Source organism: Pogona vitticeps, chromosome 5 (genome assembly GCF_051106095.1).
Source record: "Pogona vitticeps strain Pit_001003342236 chromosome 5, PviZW2.1, whole genome shotgun sequence".
Classification (NCBI taxonomy): Eukaryota; Metazoa; Chordata; class Lepidosauria; order Squamata; family Agamidae; genus Pogona; species Pogona vitticeps.
The window spans coordinates 120,543,797-120,566,491 of record NC_135787.1 but is presented as its reverse complement, the minus strand read 5'-3'; the positions used below and the strand labels follow the sequence as shown (position 1 = coordinate 120,566,491).

The 22,695-nt window shown below is 41.4% G+C and overlaps 1 protein-coding gene across 3 annotated transcripts in view; it reads left to right on the top strand.

The window, feature by feature from the left end:
- CERK (ceramide kinase) overlaps window positions 1-15,634 on the top strand; it is a 62,720-nt gene extending 47,086 nt beyond the window's left edge. For all 3 annotated transcript variants that reach the window (XM_078394392.1, XM_020796995.3, XM_020796994.3), the window contains 5 exons: window positions 4,043-4,148; window positions 6,090-6,160; window positions 8,756-8,964; window positions 10,523-10,731; window positions 12,192-15,634. In XM_078394392.1, the coding sequence (XP_078250518.1) occupies window positions 4,043-4,148; window positions 6,090-6,160; window positions 8,756-8,964; window positions 10,523-10,731; window positions 12,192-12,273 (677 nt within the window). In that variant the 3' untranslated portion in view covers window positions 12,274-15,634. The remainder of the gene's footprint in view (window positions 1-4,042; window positions 4,149-6,089; window positions 6,161-8,755; window positions 8,965-10,522; window positions 10,732-12,191) is intronic.
- Window positions 15,635-22,695: the final 7,061 nt, after the last annotated feature.

The following is a 22,695-nucleotide window of genomic DNA, read 5'->3' as shown; positions in this document are numbered from 1 at the left end:
GTCTTGCAGCCATAATCATTATTACTATTAAATCCTTATTTTCTTTCAGTAATTGATCCTTATTGACCAAATTCAATAATGCAGTTAATGGTGACATTTGAATATTTAGTCCTATTATTTCACTTATTTCTTTAAAAATTTGATTCCATTCTTGCTTTCTTAATTCACATAACCACCACATATGTATATATGTCCCCCTTCTCTTTTTTACACCTCCAACATAATGATGATACACTTTTATCTATTATGTTCATTTTTACCAGCGTTAAATACCACCTCCATATAACTTTATAGCAATTTTCTTTCACATGTTCTTCATAATTCTTTGATCCCATATTTTATCCCATTCTTCACCTATTACTTCTTTATCTAAATCACATTGCCATTGCATTCTTAATCCTTGTGTAGCCTGTTCAGCTTGTTAATAGTTTGTGTATTTGGCTTACAAGTCCTTTTCTTTCTGTCTTTTCCTCTGATTTCAATCTTTTTTCTATAATCTCTTCAAATTTTGTCATTTTTCCACTTTTCCCTTCTTTACTATTCCATTCGCTTGTCCACCTTTCTAATTGGATCTTATTTAACCATGAGATCCCCTCTCCTCCTAATACCTTTTAAATATTTTCTTTATCTTCCATCTTTTCCATCCAATCTTTTAACCTATTTATCTCTTTACATTTTAATATATTCACTAATTTTTAAGTTTTCAGGAAAATTCCTTAACTTCACCACCTGAGATAAAGGGGAAATCGGTGGACTCAGTAAACCTCTAAACTTTTTCCAATTTTCTAACTTATTTTTAAGGAAATGATTAGTAATCTTTTTAATCTCTTCTCCATTTTTTTCTTTAAATATACTTTCCACTCTTTCTACCTTACCCTCCATTTCTATTTCTGTCCAGATTAAATTTTTATTACCCTTAATGATATCTGGGATATGTCTGCGCTTCGAGCTGATTCACCTTATTTTCATTTCTTCCCGGACAAAGTAATTTTATACCTGGATATCTCCTTTCTCCCTAAGGTTGTCTCATATTTTCACATTAATCAGCCATTAACTATCCACATTGTTTCCTAAACCCTCTTCGGATGTTGAGCACATGCTCCACTTGTTAGATGTTCGCTGTGCTTTGGCCTTTTATACGTCCAGGACTAAAGACTTTTGCACCTCTCCCCGTTTGTTTGCTTCCATGGCTCTCACAAAGGCTGTCCTGCAACTTCACAGACTATCTCAAGATGGATTGTGTCTATGATTATTTTGCCCTATGAATTGTCGGGTAAAACCCCACCTGAGGCTTTGAAGGCACATTCTACCAGCTATGTGGTGACTTCAATGGCCCTGATGTGTGGTGTTGACATTTCTGATACCTGCAAAGCAGCCACATGGTCCACCCTGTCCACCTTTGTGTCTCATTATCAGTTGGACCTCAGGGCTAAGAAGGAAGCTGCTTTCAGGACAGCTGTGCTTACATCTGTTTTGGAATGACGGCCCACCTTCCGGTAAGTGAGCTTGCTAATCACCCAGTTGTGTGGATTCACAGAGGCCACATAGAAGAAAGAGTGGTTACTTATCTGTGACTATGGTTATTCTAGTGGTCCTCTGTGAATCCACACATCCCGCCCGACCTCCCCACTGTCCGTCACTCTTGGTCTTAGCATTAGAGCTCTGATGACAGTGGACTCTGGAACTGAGGTACACGGGCAGGCGGAGCATGCGTGGTGAAGGCAACATACTACTAATGTTTCTTTTTCAAGTTCTAGAATATTCCGAAGATCCAGCACAAGCACAATTAAACCCAGTTGTGTGGATTCACAGAGGACCACTAGAAGAACCATAGTTACAGGTGTAACCACTCTTTTTGTAACGTTGTAGTAAGTATAGGCAAAATGTTGCCTTTTGAAAGACCATTGAAACATTCTGATGTAGAAGTGAATATTGTCTAATTCAGTGTTACACGTAAATATTAGAGCAGGAAAATGAGGAGAATAATCATCATCAACTTCTACTGTGGTGTTCTAAATGAACAACTGAAGATTTGCAGTTAAGATACCATATTTGCTGTCGTATAAGATGACTTTTTTGGCCCCAAAACATGCCTCCAAATGGGGGGGGGTTGTCTTATATGCCGGGTGCACTTCAGTTGGGCCAGGAAGGAGCTGCCACCACCGCCGTTGAGTGAGTGACGCGGGGCCGCGCCGGCCGGGGAGGAAGGCAGGCAGGCAGTCGGTCCTGATGGAGGGAGGGAAGCAGAGATGGCCATGCCTGAGTGGCCAGAGCTCGCCGTCGGGCTGCCTGCCGCCCCGCGCCGCTGAGTCATCTGCCCACTTGCTCGCCTGCCACCAGATAACTGTTTCTCCTCCTCCTCCTCCGCTGCTGCTGCCCACCCAGCCACTTCCCCTCCTCTTCGCCGCTGAGCCAGCTGCCCGCCCACCTGCCCCTGGAGAACTGCTTCCCCTTCCCCTCCTTTTCCTCTGCTGACGCCGCCCGCCTGGCCCTTCCCCTCCTTCTTGCCCTCCTCGTCGCCAGCCATGAACTTCCAAGGCGGGCCCAGACATAGCCCCGGGTAGCCGCCACCGGCACCGCAGCAGAGCCGTCCACTCTATATTTTGAGTGGAAATGATAGGGGGGTCGTCTTATACAACCAGTCGTCTTGTATACCGGCAAATACAGTACTCATAACTGCTTTTGTCTTCCAAAGAGCAAGTTGTTTAACTCAGCCATGTAACAACCAAGCCTTTCTTGTTTCTTGCAAAACTACAACTGAGTAGAATGTAGGAATCATAAGGCATCACAGAAGCAATGGCTCCAAATTACAGTATCAGTTCTCTTTCACGGGGAGGAGGTCATTTGTAGCCTTTCAGATGTAATTGGACTGCAGTTCTCATCAGTCCTTATTAACATTGCCCATGGAGTGGGATGATGGCAGTTGTCATCCAGCAACATCTATGACAGGGGTGGAACACATGCAGCTCCCCTCTCTAGAGGGCATTATTCTCTTCTAGACAAGGTGAGGCATGGGTGCTTTATTCTAACCAAAGTTCCATGCCTTCCCATCATCTTCATTTTCATTTTGAGGGTTTTCATGTGGATCTCAGAGGGTACTGAGTCTGGAAAAATGGCTCTTAGACTTACACAGCTCGACCACTTCTAATCCAGAGGGGTTTGCCAGATTGCCAGCCTGTGTCTTATGTGTCTTGTCTTGTTGTGATTCTGTTTCCTGACAGGAGTTCTCACCTCTTCCCTTTAGTGTCCAGCACTGTTCATCGCATTACTCCTTTCTCTCACCTGATATAATGCCTGTGCCTTCAGGTGCACGAAGCTCCTCTCATGGTATTCACCATACCATGAGGAAAAGTCACCATGAAGCTCTTTCTGCCATGTCATTTGTATGCTAGAAAGGCTTTGTTCACTGAATTTGTCCCAAAACACAAGCTAGCTTTGCCGTTTACAAGCAAGCAAGCCTGCCACTCTCCTGTTCTCACTTCCCTCTCATGAAACGAAGTGAGTCGGAAGAGGAGCATGAATGCGCTCCACTTGAATAAGCCATGCTTGCCTGACAGAGAATCTCTCTACCCAAGTAGTAACCTCCTCTCTTCAAAGTCATCTTTTTCCACATGAGAAAAAGTATGATGGGAATATGACTACATACTCCCTTGCATACTTATGGAGTGAAATGGGGATGGTCGCATGTGAAAATGGCTTCCATTGCAGCTGGGCTGGGTGGGGGCATAGCGTAGCAAGAAAGCACCAGTAAAGGAAGGAGTCTTCTGAACACCTGAAGTGACAAAACCATCACAGAGAATGTGGTTGCCATGGGCTTACGGTTACACTTAGCTAGCACTGAAAGAACACAGCAGGTGCACTTTTCTTGGAGTGAGAGAAGAGAGGAAGGGAGATGGGATAACAACCAAGGAATAAAAACATAAGAAGCAAGTGGGATTTTCTTTGCAATACTTCAGGATTATTGTCAGAAAGAATAAAAAGAGGACTTTTGTATGGATTTGAAAGTATCAGTAATTCCTTAATAATTTTCTCCCTCTCCAAGGTTTCAAGACTTTTCTCTCTCATCATTATTATGAGGGAACGGTATCCCTTTTACCAGCAGCACACACTGTGGGATCTCCGAGAGATAAAAAATACTGCAGAACTGGGTAGGCTAAATGCAATTTGGCATGATTTTGTTTTTTCAGTCAATTTGGCTCTATGCAGCTGGGGGATTTTGTGACTTGTAGTTTAATAAACTAATCTTTCTATGGTAGGTAACCTCATTTGCATGAAAAAGGTGCCAGATTCTGTCTCTGGCATATCAAAGCAAAGCTGGGGAAGAGCCCTGCTGAAAACTCTATAGACCAGCTTGGGTTACCTGCAACCTTATGTCTACATTTCAAAAGTTCTCTGCAAGCAAGCAGTTTAGGTGTCCAGCAACTTAAATAGTTTCTGCTTGTTTCCACTGTTCAAAGAGGAAGAAATTTAAAAAAGGATGTAGCAAATAGAAAGAAAGAGGGCGGAAAGGACAGCCCTGTTCAGTGGTGGCTGCAGCTCTCACTGCTGTCAGTATTCAGCCTCCAGAATATATTTTTTTTACAATGAATGTGTTTGTCAGCAGGACAAAAGATAAAATTCCTCTTTTTGGTATGGATAATAGGAGCTAAACAGACCAATGGTCCAATTTGGTACAAGGCTGTTTCTCATGTTAACAGGAAAATCTTCTTAGCAGCCCTACAAAACCCTGCATAGCACAGGCATGGTGCTACCACAGTAGAGAACAGATTCCTGCAGAGTCACTAGATCCAGATTACCCACTCAAAGAAACCCAGTGATGAGAGGAAGCTCCCACGCCAACCCCCACTCTCTCACTTATATACACACACACACACACACACACACACACACACAGAGAGAGAGAGAGAGAGAGAGAGAGAGAGAGAGAGAGAGAGAGAGCAATTTCTGGAAATAAATTTTCCTCCTGTAATTTGATACCTGGAGAAATGCCTTCCCAGAAAAAGACTTGCCTGATAGCAGCCTTGTCTATCATCCCTGACAGAGGGAAACCCAGAAGCAGCTTCCTTCCATACCCAATCCCTCTGAATGTTAAGGAAAGCAAATTTTAATGCTCTAAAGCACTTTATTTTGGAAAATACAAGTGCTTTGGGTTTCCAGATTGTTTCAGTGTGTCTGCCAGTTATTTGTATGAAAATCCTCTTCAGAGTTGACTATCCTGGAGAGAAAGAGGGAAACTCTTCAGCCCTGTGGTGTCTGCTGGCAATCAGGTTCTTCCCTGAGGTTTACCTGCCTCCATTTTCAACCAAATGATCAACCCCAGGCAGAACTCAGAAAAGATAACAGAGAATTACAAACTGTAGAATCCCCTGGGCAGCATGGCCATTGTATGACTGGCATACTGACTAGATTATTATGGCAGGTGTACTACAAAGAGGAATTTCTCCAAGCTCTGGCTCCATCTTCATCAGTGTCCTTTACTGCCAGGTCCTAGAAACAATGGGAGGTTGAAGTCAGATTTCATCTGAGCCCCACCTGGGCATTCATGCAAAGTTGAGGCTGGACTTCTGCTATAGGATATGGAAGAGCTCCCTGGTGTTCACCCTTCTGTGTCCCTTTAGGGTCCCACATGCTTAAGATTATGGACTTCCTTCACTCTCCTCTCCCTCATTTCTAGTGCCATCTCATTCTGTGCAGATGGTCATGTGAGTATGAAGCTTGGTTTAACCTGCAGAGCCCTGGATAAATAGAAGTGGCCATCCATAATAGCCGCTGATGTCTTAAAGACACTTCTTGGATTTTTAAAAAATAGGTTGCAACTCAGAACAAAGAGAAAGGTTGGAAATCAGCTGGTTTAGAGGAAAGCCAAACATCTCAAATATTACAAAAATATAGCCTCAAAACTCAGAGTTGTTCAGAATAGAATCCCTTGAAGTCTGGGGCATAAGACTCCCAGCTCATTTAAATTAAATCTAAAATGTTATTTGCAGCAGACATACAGCATTGAGAAGCAGTATAACAATGTTAATGTACTATTCAATTAGTTCTGCTTTCGCTGGCAAGAAGAATTCATGTTAACTCTTGTCCTTCAGGTGCCGCATTTGCAAGCAAAGTAAACAACAGCTGGAGAAAGAGCATCGGAAGTATGGAACAGAGATTAAAGGTAGATTAAGACTCTGTGAAAGTCCCATCCTGGATAGTTAGATTTTTTCATTTGGCCTCTGAAGCATTTGTTCTGTTGATGACAAATACAGAGACAGATTACAAATTTGGATGAGTAGAAGCTGAATTAGTATTGAAGCCAAGGGGAAATTCAACTGGTTTTCTGCCCAGCCAGGCTTCTTGTAAAAATGTACTTTTCTATTTACTGTTTTTAATGATCATTCACTATAAATGATTATGATTCCCAGTAGAGTCTACTTTCATTTGCCAGCAATTTCCTTTGCTCGTTTTCAAACTTAGAGGTCATTATGCCACGTTCAGTTTGACAGTGGGTTGGATATGCTGGCTGCAATTTCATGTTTTACCTGCAAGCACACTGCATTGAGTTTAGTGGGGCTTTCTGAGTAAATATTCACTAGATTGTGCTCCAAGTTAGCTGAATTTAATTCCCATTAAAATTAATAAGACGTAAGTCATAATTTACCTGTTCCATTGATTTCCATCATGAAACTGAAGTATAGTATGGATCCAGTCCAGTGCCTTCATTGAAAGTGTGGTTGCAAACATACTGAGAAGTTCTCCAAACTTTCGTACTGTTGTTCCACCATTACAGAATGGTGGTCCACAGAGAACGGCTGGATCTCCATGGGATAGAGTGAACCAGATGATAATGGTTATCTCCCTTATTAAAAGGCTCCTGATTTCTGCATCTCAATATTCTCTTAAAGATAGAAGAACAGGCCATGTGGGAGACAGGGTTGGGGTTCTGGCTAGTTACATTCCATTATAAAACTCTTCTGGGTAGGTTGCAATATACTGGTGGAAATCCACTAGTAAGTCACAAATATGAAGGGCCCATTGTATCGGTGGAACTTAGAGAAGAGTTGAATCACCAAATCCCGATTGATTCTATGGGCCTACTCTAGTTGCAACATACTGCTGAATTTCAGCCATTGTGTATCAATATAAAAGCAGCAAAACAAGTCAAAAGTGTAAAAACCACCATTTCTAGACCCATTCCACTGTCTAGATCTAAAACAAAGGATTGAATTTTGATACTGGAGGTACATACATAATTCTTTAATGTAAACTCTGTATCATATATAAACCTATCTAGAAGAGCCTCGTGGCACAGTGGTTAAACCGCTGTACTGCAGCCAAAACTGTGCTCACGACCCGGGGTTCAATCCCAGGTAGCCGGCTCAAGGTTGACTCAGCCTTCTATCCTTCTGAGGCGAGTAAAATGAGTACCCAGCTCGCTGGGGGGGGGGGGCAATGTGTAGCCTGCATAATTAACTTGTAAACCACCCAGAGAGTGCTTGAAGTGCTATGGGGCGGTATATAAGCAGTACGCTTTGCTTTTTTTGCTTTTAGAAGAAGCCAGCCCAAAGCCAGTAAGCAGCAGTCTGACATCTAGCTGGAACACAGCACATGCTAGCCAGTGGGATCAAGCACTTAACTAAATAGCTGTTGAAGACAGAGATGGGGGAGTGGGAGATTTTCTGTGTGGCTATGCAGTCCCAACTCAGCCTTGTGCTTCATGTCCAGACCTTCACCTTGACCCAATCCCTGAGGATGATTTGCAGCAGTAAACTGTTGTAACACCACCAGCACCCATCCAGATAGCACAGCACAAGATATGAACTCCACACTTGTATTTCTGGAATAAAAGCAACACCACACAGCATGATCCCGCCACATGGCAACTATTCACTCAGGGAAGGTTTGCCTGAAGAGAAAGATATTTTGCCTGCTTGCAAAAGGACAGGAAAGATGAGGCCAGTCTAGCCTCCTGTCAGAGGGAGTTCCAAAGTCTGAAAGCAGCAACAGACAAGGACCTCTGCCATGTCCCCACCAAACACACTTGTGAAGGTGGCGGGACCGAAAGGAAGGCCTCTCCTGATGATCTTAAGATTTAAGCAGGCTCATAAAGGAAGATGCAGAGCTTGAGATAGCCTGGGCCCAAGTTACTTAGAACTTCAGAAGTCAGAACCCTTTGAATTCTGCCCAAAAATGAATCAGCAGTTACCTGAAAGTAAGTCCTACTGAACTCAGTGAAGTTTCCTCTTGAATAGATGTGCATGGGATTATACTGTAAGCAATACTCTAGTACAGTGGTTCTTAACCTTGGGTTACTCAGGAGTTTTGGACTGCAACTCCCAGAAGCCTTCACCACCTGCTGTGCTGACTGGGGTTTCTGGGAGTTGCAGTTCAAAAGCCTCTGAGTAACAAAGGTTAAGAACCACTGCTCTAGTATTTTCTCCCCCCCCCCCCAAAAAAAGATAAGGTTTAATGTCATTTAACAGACAAACCTTTCCTCCTTATGACCTGAAGTGACAGACAGTTCCCCTTTGTCATGCTCTGCTGTAAATAACAAAATTCCACAACAACCGTATAGACAGGTTATAGGTGAAAACATTAAATGTTTGTAGTTTTCACCTGTTCTTAATGACCCAGCATATTATAGAATGCATTGTTGCTGACTGTGTGCATAACAGCATCAGCAGTGCCTCCAAACTTGTTGAAAAAGTGCCTGTCATTAGAAATAGTGGCTTTGCTTTTCCATCTTCATAAGTACGCCTGTTTATGTTTCAAGGGGACGAAGAAGGAGAGTGGAAGGTTATTAGAGGGAAGTTTCTAGCCATCAATGCAGCAAACATCAGTTGTGCTTGTCCACGGAGTCCAAAAGGCCTTTCACCAGCTGCTCACTTGGCAGATGGCTCTGCAGATCTCATTCTGGTTCGCAAATGTTCCCGCTTGAATTTTCTGAGGTACCTTGTAAGGCATACTAACCAGGATGATCAGGTGTGTATTTGCTTTGTAAAGCCATGATATTTTCAAGAGGAGAAGGGAAGCCAAAACCCAGTCCAGTTTAATGCTGGGGAAGAGCTTTCTGGATCACCCCCCCCCCCCCCAATAGGGTTTCTTCACCTTTTAAAATCTATGTCCTTGTCAGGTAAACATAAAAATCTCTCACACGTGTTGATTCAAGCTTCCTTCTGATAGTGGTTTTACCTGAATTTTGAATCAGTCGTGACTTGGATTGGGAGAGATGGGTGGGCATCCGTTCTGCAATTAAACTGGCACTTCAAATGGGAAGAAAAAATTTAAGGAATGGCTAGTGCCAGAGAAGGAACAGCCCTGGTGTCAAGATTCTTTGTGGTTCACTGAAGTTCCCAACCAGCCGGACTCTTCAGGCTGATTGCTCAGGTACTGACTGAGCACCTGTTTCTGCTGACCAGCTTGTCTGCCCACCTGTTTGTCCACCTCTCTGTTTCTTGGCTGAGCTGTGTACTTGGTCAGAACACACTGGTCTTCAGATTCTGTGTCGCTGCCAGTTCTTCTCCCACAGAATGGGAGGGAAGGCACATTGTGGAAATTGGAGTCCAAAAGTATCTGGAGACCATCCATTCGCCATCTCCGATCGGCATGATTTAGGTGAAGAGCAGATTTGTGCCAAGCTCTGAAAAACAGCCTTGCCTCTCCTCCTGTACTAGGCAGGCATATTTGACATTTCATCCCTCCATCATCCTCGTCTGCTCCTGGTTGTCTCATCAACTGCACAAGCACCTTAGGCAATAATCTGGGAAAATAGCTTTTCTGTTATGGTGTGTCCTTCTGGAATAGCCTCCCCTTCCACCGACACAGCATACACCTTTTGCTACCTGCTATAATGACATCTGTTTAACTTGGTGGTTTTAATACTTATATCTTGATGACTTTTTTGTTGTTGTTTTTATTCACACATTTGTACTTTCATTTAATTGTGGTTTAGCGAATTTGTATACTGTTGTGGAATTTTATTAATGAAGGGTGGTATATAGATATATTAAATCAGTAAATAATAAATCCAATATCAAAGTAGAGGGACATTCAGCTGCTGTTGCTAATAGTAATGGCGGTGATAGCCGTGGCTGTAGAGGAAATAAAGCTTAGTATAAGCAATAATGGAAAGTAGGAAAAAAAGTGAAAGCACTAGTAGAAACAAATAGCTTTCCAGCTTTGAAGTGTCACCACAGAAAAGAGAAGAATAATGTGTAACTTTCACTCAGTTAGCATAGTATCTTATTTATGAACTCAGCCCATACAGTTTAGTTAAGAATTGATGAAGATACATCTGTTGCATTAGCAAGAAATGGAAGTTTACCATGCCTTACTGAATTTTAAGTAGGACACATTCTGGAAATTCATGATCATTCTAAAAGCCTTTGGGGAAACAGCAATAAGAATGGTAATGAGCTGACCTATTAGTCTTCTTAACTTGGCAGGAGATGTCTTTCTTCCATGAAGCTCACTGGGGAGTATTGGCCTGATTTTTCAGGAAATAAATGCAAGGAAATCACCCCTTGTCATTTCTCTGCAGTTTGACTTCAGCTTTGTGGAGGTTTATCGGATCAAGAAGTTTCAGTTCACATCCAAGAATTTCGAAGATGGTGACCATGATACCAAGCATATGAGGAAAAAACACTTTGGGCAGTTCTGCCGGGATCACCCGGCCTGTTGCTGTGTCCTTCCCAATAGCACCTGGAACTGTGATGGAGAAACTCTGGATAGTTCAGCCATTGAAGTCAAGTGAGCTTCTCCTTTCTAGCTGATAGACTTACATATACAGTGGTGCCTCGCTTAACGATTGCCTTGTTCAGCGATGAATTCGCATAACGATGTGTTTTTTTAGAAAATAATATGCACCGTATAACGATGTTTCCTATGGGCGATTTTCGCTTAGCGAAGTTTGGGACCATGCTTCGCATAACAAATGCGATTTTAGGTCCCCTACTTCACCTAACGATGTTTCTTTTTTCAATTTAAAAAGTGTCTTAGAAGGGTCAAAAATGGTTCTAAATGCTTGGATTCGTTAGAGGACCCCCTAAGTCATGTGCAAACCTGATTTGGCTTTGATCTGACTTTTTGTTAATTTATGGTGAATTTTTTTTTCGGCCCATAGGAACCAATGGACCTGTCAAAATCTGACAGCTCCATGCTTTCCTATGGGGGAGAAAACAATTCACCATAAATTAACGAAAGTTCAGATCAAAGCCAAATCACGTTTGCACACGACTTAGGGGGTCCTCTAATGAACCCAAGCATTTAGAACAGTTGCTGAGTCTTCGTTAATTTTTTGTGAATTTTTTCTTCCCCCATAGGAAATAATGGAGCTGTCAGATTTTGACAGCTGTCAAAAGTTGGGGGGAAAAATTCACCATAAATTAACGAAAAGTCAGATCAAAGCCAAATTAACTTTTGCATCCGTTTTAGAGGGTGCAGAAGCTAATCCAAGCATTTAAAACCATTTTGACCCTTTTATGACACACTTAATTTTGCAAAAATTGACTTCGCAAAGCCATTGAAATGTATTGAGTCAGCTTCAATACATTCCAATGGAGGAAACATTGTATCGTTTAACGATGTTTCCTATGGGTTTTTTCACTTAAGGACGGGAATCCGTACCTATTGGAACGGATTAACCGTACCTATTGGAACGGATTAACCGGTTTCCAATGCATTCCTATGGAAAATGGTGTTTCGCATAACGATGTTTCACATAACTTTTTTTTTTTGAACCAATTAAAATCGTTATGCGAGGCACCACTGTATCAAAATGATTGAGGAGCACCACTCAGTCATTAGTACTGTGATCAATGGCCAAGGGAGGGGTGGGTTCAAAACTGGCTGAAGCCCTTCCACAGCACTGATATTTGGCATAGGCACCCTCTGTGGAAAGTCTCTAAAAGGGTACACAGTGCGGCAGCTCTTGGGTCACCTAACCCAGCACTGCCAATACAGACTGGAAGTGGGACCGGCAATTTATGGCCCCTCCCTGGATGCTGCTGGACTACAACTCCCAGCGTTCCTTAGCATTGGCCATGCTGAGTGGAGCTGATGGAAGCTGTAGTCTTGCAACACCTGGAGGAGCACCAGACTCCCACCCTTGCTCTCCAGGGTTTCAAGCAGGAGGTTGGGCTTGCTGCTTTGATGACCAGTAGTTCATAATTAACATAGTTAAAGACTTGTGGGATTTCTTTGTCTTGCAGGGTCCACTGTCAATTAATGAAGCTCTTCGCAAGAGGAATAGAAAAATCCAAATGTGAAGCAAAATACATGCAGCTTACCTGAGTAATTAGCTCAGCCCTCCATGAAACGTGAGCAACAGACAGCAGCTGCCTAGACAATTAAGCATTTCAGGCACATGAATAAACGTTTTAAAGCTGAATTTTGGGAATAATGCTTTTGTATGGATGGCCTCAAAGACTTCCAATTTATGCAAATCGCTCTATTCTAAAATGCATTTCGGTACAATAGGAAGGATAGCAGTTGGCTTGCTCTATTTTCTTCCTTCCTTTCATTCTTCTTTCTCCTTGTTTCCTTCAAACTATTTCTGTAGCTATACTGCAGTAACAACTAGGCATACAATCCAGCAGTTTTAAATTAGCCCTGTAAATGAACATCCCCACATGCATTAGCCTATGTGTTTTTGTTTTGTTTTGTTTTGTTTTGTTTTAATGATCAAAAGGAGTCTCCTGCAAACAGACCAACAGTGCAATCCTCACTCAGAGATGCGTTGGCTGCAGGGACTTTGAAATAAGCAGCAGCTTTTGTTTTCCAGCAGAAATGTCTTGCCCAAGCAGATCTCAGAAATGTGCCAGCAAAGGGATCTGCCAGCAAAACTGCTCTTTTGACTAAAGCTTGTCAGCTGAAGAGCCAAAAACACAGACAGAGAAGGAGTGTAACAGGGGAGGAGTTGAATCATGCTAGATCCAAATTTCCTCCAGCCTAGAGACACTGTCATTGTGCTAGCACAAAGTTAGAGCAAGATGAGGATAATTCTATGTCATTTCCAACATTGTAGGCTGTGAAAGGCTTGGATTCAGCATAGTATCAGTGGGTCCTTGGCCATCTTTCTTAGGTGGGATTGCATTTTTGGTCCCCTGTGTTTCATTGCTGGCCATGGAGAATGGGACATCCCTTTTTTTTCAACCAACACAGAAATTCAGGATACTATTGTTTGGCTAATTTCAGGAAGGTGTGGTCTTCTTGCTTCTGACTGTCTCCCGTCAAGCATTCTGGAAGAGGAGGCAGGAACAGAAGGGAGGAACAGAAGGGAGAGATGGACTGTCCTTCCTCTGTGACCAGTACAGAAATAAAATAAATTGGTGGAAGAGAGTTAGAGAATCCTAGCCATCTTGCACCTGTCCACTCACTTACTGCATAGAATTTCATGCACATATGTGCACATAATTTGTCATCTGTGGCTATGTGGTGAGAAAAACTTCTAAAAATATATATTTTGGATTATAGATTCCACAACCGACCAGCCAACAGGACTAAAGTATAAAGTTGTAGTTCAGAAAAGTAACTTCGTTAAGTTCTGCTGGTGCATGGCAAGTTGTTTAACATACAGTAAAACTATAGTAGCATTGATGGGAGTTTTGCCACTGAGTTCGTTGGGATCATTGATCCCACTGTGCAAATTATTTCCACCGAGCTCTCATCTTACAAGTTGATCAAACACCATGTTTTCAAAGAAGTTACTAAACTGTGATTTCTTTGTCACTGAGTGTGATTTAAAGGCTCCAAAGCAGCAAATGTTTCATTCCATCACTTCATTCAGTTTCTCCTGAAATGATGGAAACATCATAAACATCATTCATTACTTGAATGTAACAACATTTTGCAATTTATCAATGCAATCGGAATACACATTCATGGCTTTAAGTAATAAGGAATATCTTACATCTGTACATTCTGGAACACATATTAATACAGAAACCAATATTATAGCTTTAGGAATTCATTTGCTTTTTTTCTTAAATGGATTGGATATGAAGGGACATCTGAAGCTATGTATAGCCAGAGCAAACACAAAGATATTGAAGCGGCTAAAATGGCATAGTAATAGGAAGGAAGGAAGGAAGGAAGGAAGGAAGGAAGGAAGGAAGGAAGGAAGGAAGGAAGGAAGGAAGGAAGGAAGGAAGGAAGGAAGGAAGGGACCGAATTTTTAAAATCTGATCTGATCTGTTAAGGTATCAGATGATCTTGTATTTTAAAAATATATTGGAACTATACTTTAATTCTATAGAGAGAACATAGTTCACATTCATGTCATGGGTATTTTCTGACTCTCTTTTACTATTGCAGCTTCTTGCTTTCTTCCCTTCCAAAATGGTTCCTGAAGGGATTGTGACCTTTGGGAGTGGCATGTAATATTTTGGGAGGGAGGAGCTGCAGATAGAGGGAAGAGTTGGGAGAAATTATCCCCCTAACATAAGACCAGTGTTTTCTTCTTCACTGAAGCCATTTTGTACAATCAGCAGAAGTGAGTGACAAAAACAATTCCTCATTATTTTCTTCGAAGAGTGAGACTTGTTTCCTTTGCTTTTAATGCAGTTTTGTGATTGCTTCTGCCATGGTTGGTACAGAACTAAATTTGCTAACTATTATTGTTTCATCTGTTTTAGATTTGTTTTACCCCCTTTAGAATCCTTGTGCAGAGGAGGTGGCTTGCAAATATTTTAGATATATAAGTCTTTCTTGGTGGTCCTGCTACAGACCACAGGTAGATGACTGTGTGAGAGTGCTGATGTACTAGACTTCTTCATGCAAGAAATTATTTTGGGCAGAAGGCAGCATTCAGACATTCAATCTGCTGCCTATAACCCAAAAGGCTACTACCCAAGGAAAGGACAATTTCTTAATTCTGCTGATTATATAAATTAATAACACAAAGACATCAGCTTCTGAAAGATTTGATAGCATGACCAAATATCCCTTCATACCACAGAGATTTTTAGAATGCATAGACAACTAGCAGGATGGCTGGCTGACATATTTTGCCTATTTAGTAACTACTGAACCCCATGTAAAAATCAGTTAAAAGGATTTTTATTTTGATATGTGACATTATGAGATGAAGCTGTTATTGAATAAATATTATTTGCCTAACAGGCAAAATCCAAAGAAACAAAACAAAGCCTATTACCGTATTTTTCCTTCTATAAGATGCTACTTTCTCCTAAAATCATTACCCTAAAAATTGAGGGATGTCTTTTACACTGAAGTAAGCTGAGATAGCTGCGGAAAAAACAAAACGGCCCATACCGAGCCTCTATAAACAGGCTTCCTTCAGCCACGAGGCTTAGTTTCCTACAGTCAGGAGACTTAGCTTCCTCCAATCACAAGCCTTATTGAACTGATGTCAGCTGATCCTGAACAAACAAATTGGAAGACACCTACCTCCTTGGAGGTGGAGCCTGTAGGCTCAAGATTCAACAGAGACAAAATGTTCTGAGCTCAGAGGCTGAATTCTCAAAGCTAAGTTTTCTTAATTTTGGGGTTAGAAAATTGGGAGGGTCTTATAAATGGAGGTGTGTTATAAACGGAAAAATACAGTATTTGCTACTATAACAAAAGAAACAGGACAGCCTTATAACAAGCTGCAGTGATCATGGAAATATATTAAAACACTTTGTTTTGTGCAGATTTTGTGTTTTGTGTAGATTTTGGACCATACTCTTGCCCGTGTAGTTGTTGAAGTTAATTTTGTGTAGTTCTTCCTTTTCTGTTGAGTGTATAATGTTAGTGCATAATGTAAGTGCATCTGGCCAGTAGGACAGGGCTTCTAATCACAGGAGCTCTCCATGCATGTTAATCCGAACATGCTTATTGCCCCATCTTCAAACTTCTGCTTTCAGTGTGCACAGGTCTAAATTGACATTTTTGGAAGGGGATGTGGCAGGCAGAGCTTTCCTGCATCTTTACAACAAATACAGCATTATTCATACATTTAAGCAAATACCTGAAGAGAGCTTCTCTATCATCTCTAAACTATTATTTGTGGTGCTGGCTACTAATGGAAAAACTCTAGCTCTAACTTAAGAGCTGCCATGTTGCATTCCATGCACTTTATAGTTTCTCAGGACTGGGGCATGAACATCACATTCACAGAAATGACTGGGAATACACATCTAGATACCTTGTGATGAAAGTAATATCCTCGGAGCACTGAATTGGAGCTACTGAACAGATATTTCTTTTCATTTGCAGTCCGCTAAAATACATTTTACATGTTATTGTTTTGTTATATCGTGCTGTCTTTGAGCTCATCAAATGCACTTCATCTGTAATACTAATCTTTATTTTTTTGCATTACAGTTCTGTTCTGGCAAGATTGGGGGTATCTCATCCCCCCCCCAAAAAAAACCTAGGATATATTGTAGCCTACTCTTGGTGGCAATTGATATTACAGCCTAAAACAATCAGAAACATACTTTGTTAAAGTTGTGAGCGTCTAGACTCAGAACAAATTCAGAGCAATTGTGTGCACCTTACCATGTATAAAAGTATGTAGATTTCAACTGGAAGCAGAACTGAGTATCAATCAAATGAAAAATCCACCCTGAAAACCTAAGAGTAGTGACAAAGTGTGCCATGCCAAGTCTGATCTTATAAAATTTAGCATAAGTTTTTAAATAGAGGAAGAAGGCTCTCATGTCCACAAACTTAGGTAGCAAGTTAGGTCTGCATAATCTCCTGCATTGCAACTCCTCATTCCAGCTGTAACTGCCTGGTAGCACCACTGTTGCAAAGAAATAGTGCAAACTGGGCTGAAATAATGATATTTGAGAATGATGATCTTTCCTTAGACTGATATTTTGGAGACTGTATTCATCTTTATTTGAGTGGCTTTGTATTGCACAAAGTACAATCCATGCATATTGTAGCATATTCCATATTTCTTATTAAGATGAGAGCTCTTTAGCTCTAGGCTTTGATCCCAATACATGTTTCTTTTGTCATTCGGCCTTATGACCTTAGTGGGACTCGCTGCCTGGCAAACGTGTTAAGGAAGAATCTGAGTGCTTAAAACTTAGTTTAAAATTAGAATGAGCCTTCCAAATATGAACAGTGTGAGCGGGAAGCGCCATGTTAGCTTGTTGTTTTTCTTTATCAATCTTGCTGGCTTCAAGGTTGAAAAGCAACCATTTTATTCCTCTGTGCTGAAAAAGAATTCTTCTGAAAATAAAGATCTAAGTTATGTTGCAGACATTATGCATTTGTCTCTTAAGTTTCTATATCCCAGGGATGGGCAGTCTTAGCCCAGAAATTTCTCTTGCCTTACAACGTTGGCTTGTGTGCACTGATAACATTATGCAGATAACGTATGTTATTATATCCCTTCTGAGGCTTAATGTTTACAGTATGGACATAACAGTTATATGGAAATTCAGCCTCCATCAACACTTCCAAAGCAAACACACTCAAGAACAAAAAGGTTCTGGTCCTGTGAGTTTAGGGCAACAACAGAAGACAAGGTTTTCCAAAACCTTTCAGCATCCTCAGTGAACACTGAATAGGTGCAGAATTTCATAAATTTCAAGCTAGAGAGGAACATTGGGTGTAAAGACCTCTAGATCTGTAGTACAGCTGGGCATTTTGAGCTGGACAAATTTATTTTCTAGTTAAAGGTGATTTCAGGTAATTACAAATGTTGGCAACATCACTAATTGCAATGTGTTCAGGCAGCAAGGTATACTTGAGAAATTCAGCATTTGCAAATTCATAGATGAACTGATCAGATTTGCACTTCCTGGATTAATGTGGAGACTGGAACTTAATTATCTACCTGAATGCATTTCCCAATGTCCTGATGGAGTTCACTGCTCAAAGGATCATGTCCAGATAGAGAGAGAGAACATAATTAGATAACTTTGTTTTAATGTTGATTAAAAAAAAAACAGATTAATGTACAAACAGCATAGGATGGAACTGTGAGTAAATGTATGTGAGAATGGCATAGGCGGGAGAAAAAAGAAAGCTGGTTTGGCCATCCCTGTAACATTACTTAATTTCTAAGAGACATGTTGTGAAAGAAACTTACCTAGAAGGCCAGGATAGGCAAAGTCTGAGGGCTTAGGGGACATGTTCAAGCCCACACCTCCCCTACGGGCTGCACTAGACCCAGAAAAAACTAAATCCTGCCACTTTAAAAAAAGGAAAATCCAATCAGGAAATGCCAGTGCTATCTATATACACACACACACTATTTGTACTATCGATATATTTATTTATCGTTACGGAGCAAGGTAGTTCACACTTGGCCGTAAAAGGAGAAAAATCAGATTTTTATTACCCGAAAATGTAATATCTAGCTCAGAAAATGATAATGGTATGCTCACCCTTTTTAAGAGATCCTGATATGAACAGTAGGTCTTTTGAACTAAGGTAGACCTTATGCTGTTCTCTCAGTTCTCTTTTGCTCCACTGTCAATGTTTCTGATGGCAAGAGTTGCAATTGGCATGGAAAAAAAAATCTTGTTTAGCCAAACTCCTCAGAATTAATAGGCTTCCATCTGGAAGATTTAGAGCCAATGTGATTTTGTAAAATCCTAGTGTTCATTCTTAATGTGGGTCTCTGCCATTCAAAAAGCCATGCTGAACCACGCATGGGTGAAGCCAAACACTGGCTATTAAAATTGTGATTACTGTTAAACTGCAATGCAGGTAAGTTCCAAATATTTGTCAGACCATGAACACTTTTACAAGCTTGACTGCATACACGAGTGTCACATGAAACCTGAACATTTGCATCACAAATTCACTTTGAGGGAAGTTGTAGGCCAACTGTTGCCATTTCTCACAGCTGCCATATCATAAATTTGAGCCAATGAGGTTGTTCTTCCTTTGTCAATTTTGCCCCTTGTTGAGGAATAGTGATGTAACTGTTTAAAAGAGCTGCTATATTTACAAATTTACACAAGCCACAATATTTATTAATTTGTAGTAATTGTAAACCACTCTGTTTTTATGTGTTATCAGGTCACTTCTGATGTAAAGGTAAAGGTTCCCCTTGACATTTTTAGTCCAGTCGTGTCCGACTCTAGGGGGCGGCGCTCATCCCATTTTTCAAGCTGTACAGCCAGCGCTTGTCCGAAGACAGTTTCCGTTGTCACGTGGCCAGCATGATTAGGGAGCGCTGTTTTACCTTCCCATCAAGGTGGTACCTATTTATCTACTCACATTTACATGCTTTGAACTGCTAGGTTGGCGAGGAGCTGGGACAAAGCGACGGGAGCTCACTCTGCACGTGGATTCAATCTTACGACTGATGGTCTTCTGACCCTGCAGCACAGGCTTCTGCGGTTTAGCCCACAGCGCCACCACGTCCCATGTCTGACTTAGGCAACCTTAATAAGCATTTATAAGGTATCTAAGATGTTCAAGGAAGGTTCTACCATTGCCACACATTCCTAGTGAATTTCCATGCCAGAGCAAGGATTTGAACCCAGATCTCTTGAATCCTAGTCTGATGGCCAATCCATGGTATCACAACTGGCTCTCAGTAAACTGCAATACATCTGAGAAATTTTGAACTCTGTACATCAACAAACATCAAAATACAAAGCAAAAAATGGAACAAGTATACCAGCAAGACAATCTATAATATTTTTGTTGAAGAAAACAAAACAATTGGCAGGGAATTCCGGGGTGTACTCTAGTGGTCAACTCATACTCTGTAGTATGCATCTCATACTGTCTGAGTACCACAAGCTATTAGGCTCTATAGAGGGAACCTCTCATAAGACTCATGAATCCTTGCATCAAGTGAAACAATTGCCGCCTTGGGTCCTAAAGTGATGCACTGTGATTATTATCTATTCTTCTGCATTGGATGTGCAATATTTTTATTTATTTATTTTGATGGAATGCAGACTTGGTAGATAAGGCTTGGTTCCCCTTTGTAAAGAGGAAAAGAATGGCCAGTGTGGGATCCACCAAATCCATCATCCTGCTGCTGCACAGTTATGGAGAGCAGCAACATGGCGGTTATATTCCTTTTTTTAAATAAAAACTTTCCAAGCTTTGCCAGCCGCAGGGAAGCAACCACTGCAGGCACACAAATGGTACTAAGGGCATGTGATGATCTGCAAGACTTGAAAATTGCACAACATCTCCCCTTCTTTATTTAAATAAGATGAAACCCAGTGAGTTTGCTACCAAGCATGCTATGTCTAATGAGTAATGAAAGTCAAAGGATATAAGTATTGCCTAGTAGTCCAAAATATTCAGACTGGAGGGGAAATGAATGCATAAACGTCCATATAATTTGGGAATCTACAATGCAGAAGCATTTAAAGGTAACATTTAAAGTTAAAACCTCAGCAAGCAGAATGAACTCTAATTTCTACAAGATATACAGAGCCCACAGTACTTTGTGGTCACATCAACATTTAGAATACTCTATGTTTGGATTGCCTGAAATTATTTTCATCACACACAGCAAGTTTAAATGTTCTACTACCAAAATGTATAGGCAAGCCCTAGACCTTACACTGCGTGGTTTAACCTGTTAACCTTTTTTTACAATTTTGAGGCTTACCCTCATGGAAGAATTCATGGAAGCAAGCAAACAATATAAAGGCAAGCCAGGGAGAATGTCTCATCCAGTGTGTTTGCAAAATACTGCATCCAGCAGCCTCTCTTTTATGTTTGAGGAAGAACATGCTCAGGCCAAGAGAGACTGATTTATGGGTAATTCATTATTACCCAGAGAGCATGAGCAGAGTTTAGGGTTGCTGGCTGGGCATGCTGAAACTAGGCACAAAATGGAGGTTCAAGAGGGAGGTAGATGCAACATGGTGGCTCGGGAGAGTCAGGAAGCTTTGCCCGTCTGTGAAAAATCAGGTAGAAATTTACCAATAGAACCTAATCTACCTTGCACCCATCCCTGCTCTATAAGCTGGTTGACATGACAGATAGTTACCATGTGAAGGGTGTTTCAATTATAAAATACTTATCAGGCCTTACAGTTCCAGTTTATAGGGTCAGTTTGGTTTGGTTTGCATTGCTTCATTCTATGAAGACACTACTGAAGATGATGTTTGAGAAGTGCTTCACCCGTATGGATTTCATTGTATGGTTATCATGGGGGACCTTTTACAACCAGGCCCAACCACGTTCCAGTGGAGGAACCCGAGGGGATCCACTGCTGAGGCCTTTCTTGCAGTCCCCTTTACTCGTCCACTTTACTGGATCTAGGTAAAGGTAAAGGTTCCCCTTGACAATTTTTTGTCCAGTCGTGTTCGACTCTAGGGGGCGGTGCTCATTCCCGTTTCCAAGCCATACAGCCAGCTTTTGCCCGAAGACAATCTTCCGTGGTCACATGGCCAGTGCGACTTAGACACCAAACGCTGTTACCTTCCCACAGAGGTGGTTCCTATTTATCTACTTGCATTTGCATGCTTTCGAACCGCTAGGTTGGCGGGAGCTGGGACAAGCGATGGGCACTTACTCCGTTGCGTGGATTTGATCTTACAACTGCTTGGTCTTCTGACCTTACAGCACAGGCTTCTGTGGTTTAGCCCACAGCACCACCACGTCCCTCTTACTGGATCTAACCCCTCTTTAATTCCCCTTGGTAAACTTGATGGAAAATTAAATGTCTGATGAGTTCGAGGCATTTTGCATGTTGGCACATCTTAGTCAGTCTGCCTTTGCCAGAGAAAGGCCCAGGAAATGCCAAAGGAACCCCTCTGCCAACCCCCCACTCCAAATTCATCTCTAAAGAAACAGCTAGAGGTGGACTTTGTGTGTTCACGATCCCTTGTACTGGATCAGTAGAAACTTAAAAGGGAGAGAATGGGTAGTATTTGGATAACTAAGGCAGAAAGTGCCTATGGTAGGAAAAAGAAAAAGAAAAAAAATCTGACAAGCTTTCAAACTGACAATTCACTGCTTTTTGATGTTATTCCAACACTTGCTGCTTCAGGCAAGACACTTTGCTGTGCCCAATGATAGCACAGCTCTTGCCTGGTTGGCCTTAAAGATAAATAAATTTATGGTAGAATCCAGCTTTGGGAGGAAAAAGTTTCTTTCTGCAGATGCAGCCAGCCACAGCCTCAGGGACACACAGCTGCATCCGGATGTTGCACAAACAAACCCAGCTAGGTCAAGAGTGGCCTCTGTTGTATGAGCAGAAATACATATCGCTAGAGAAAGAGCTAAAGGGGGAGAAGAAGAGCTGACAGGAACATTATACTCTGGCACTGTATCATCATTATGATGTTTGTTCGAAGGACCAAGTCAATAGCAAGAAATTCATCCCAGGAACAGATTTTTGAATACAAGGAAACAGATACAGCACTCCTGGGGGAAAAAAGTGTAAAACTGGCTTTGGACTCGTGCCAATTAGTGCAGATACTTTGTGTGTATGTATGGTGTGCGTGGTGGTGTTTCAATATTCCAGGTTTTCATTCACTCAAGAGTAACATAGACTCTTCTTGCCTCATCATGTCTTACATTCTTTTTCTAAATGCAGCTAATCCAAGACTGGATAATCAAGGATAAAAGCAAAAGTGCTTCTCCACTGCTATTCACAGCTGGTTTTCAGGACTGGTAGCACTCTCCTTTAGCTGGAGGTGCAAATAGCCATCAGAGTTCAGAACTTCCATGAAATGACTGAAATGTAAAGTTATACAAGGCCTTCTTTCCATAGTCAGTTAGCATGATCACTACTGAGACCTATCTGGTCCCCATTTCTTT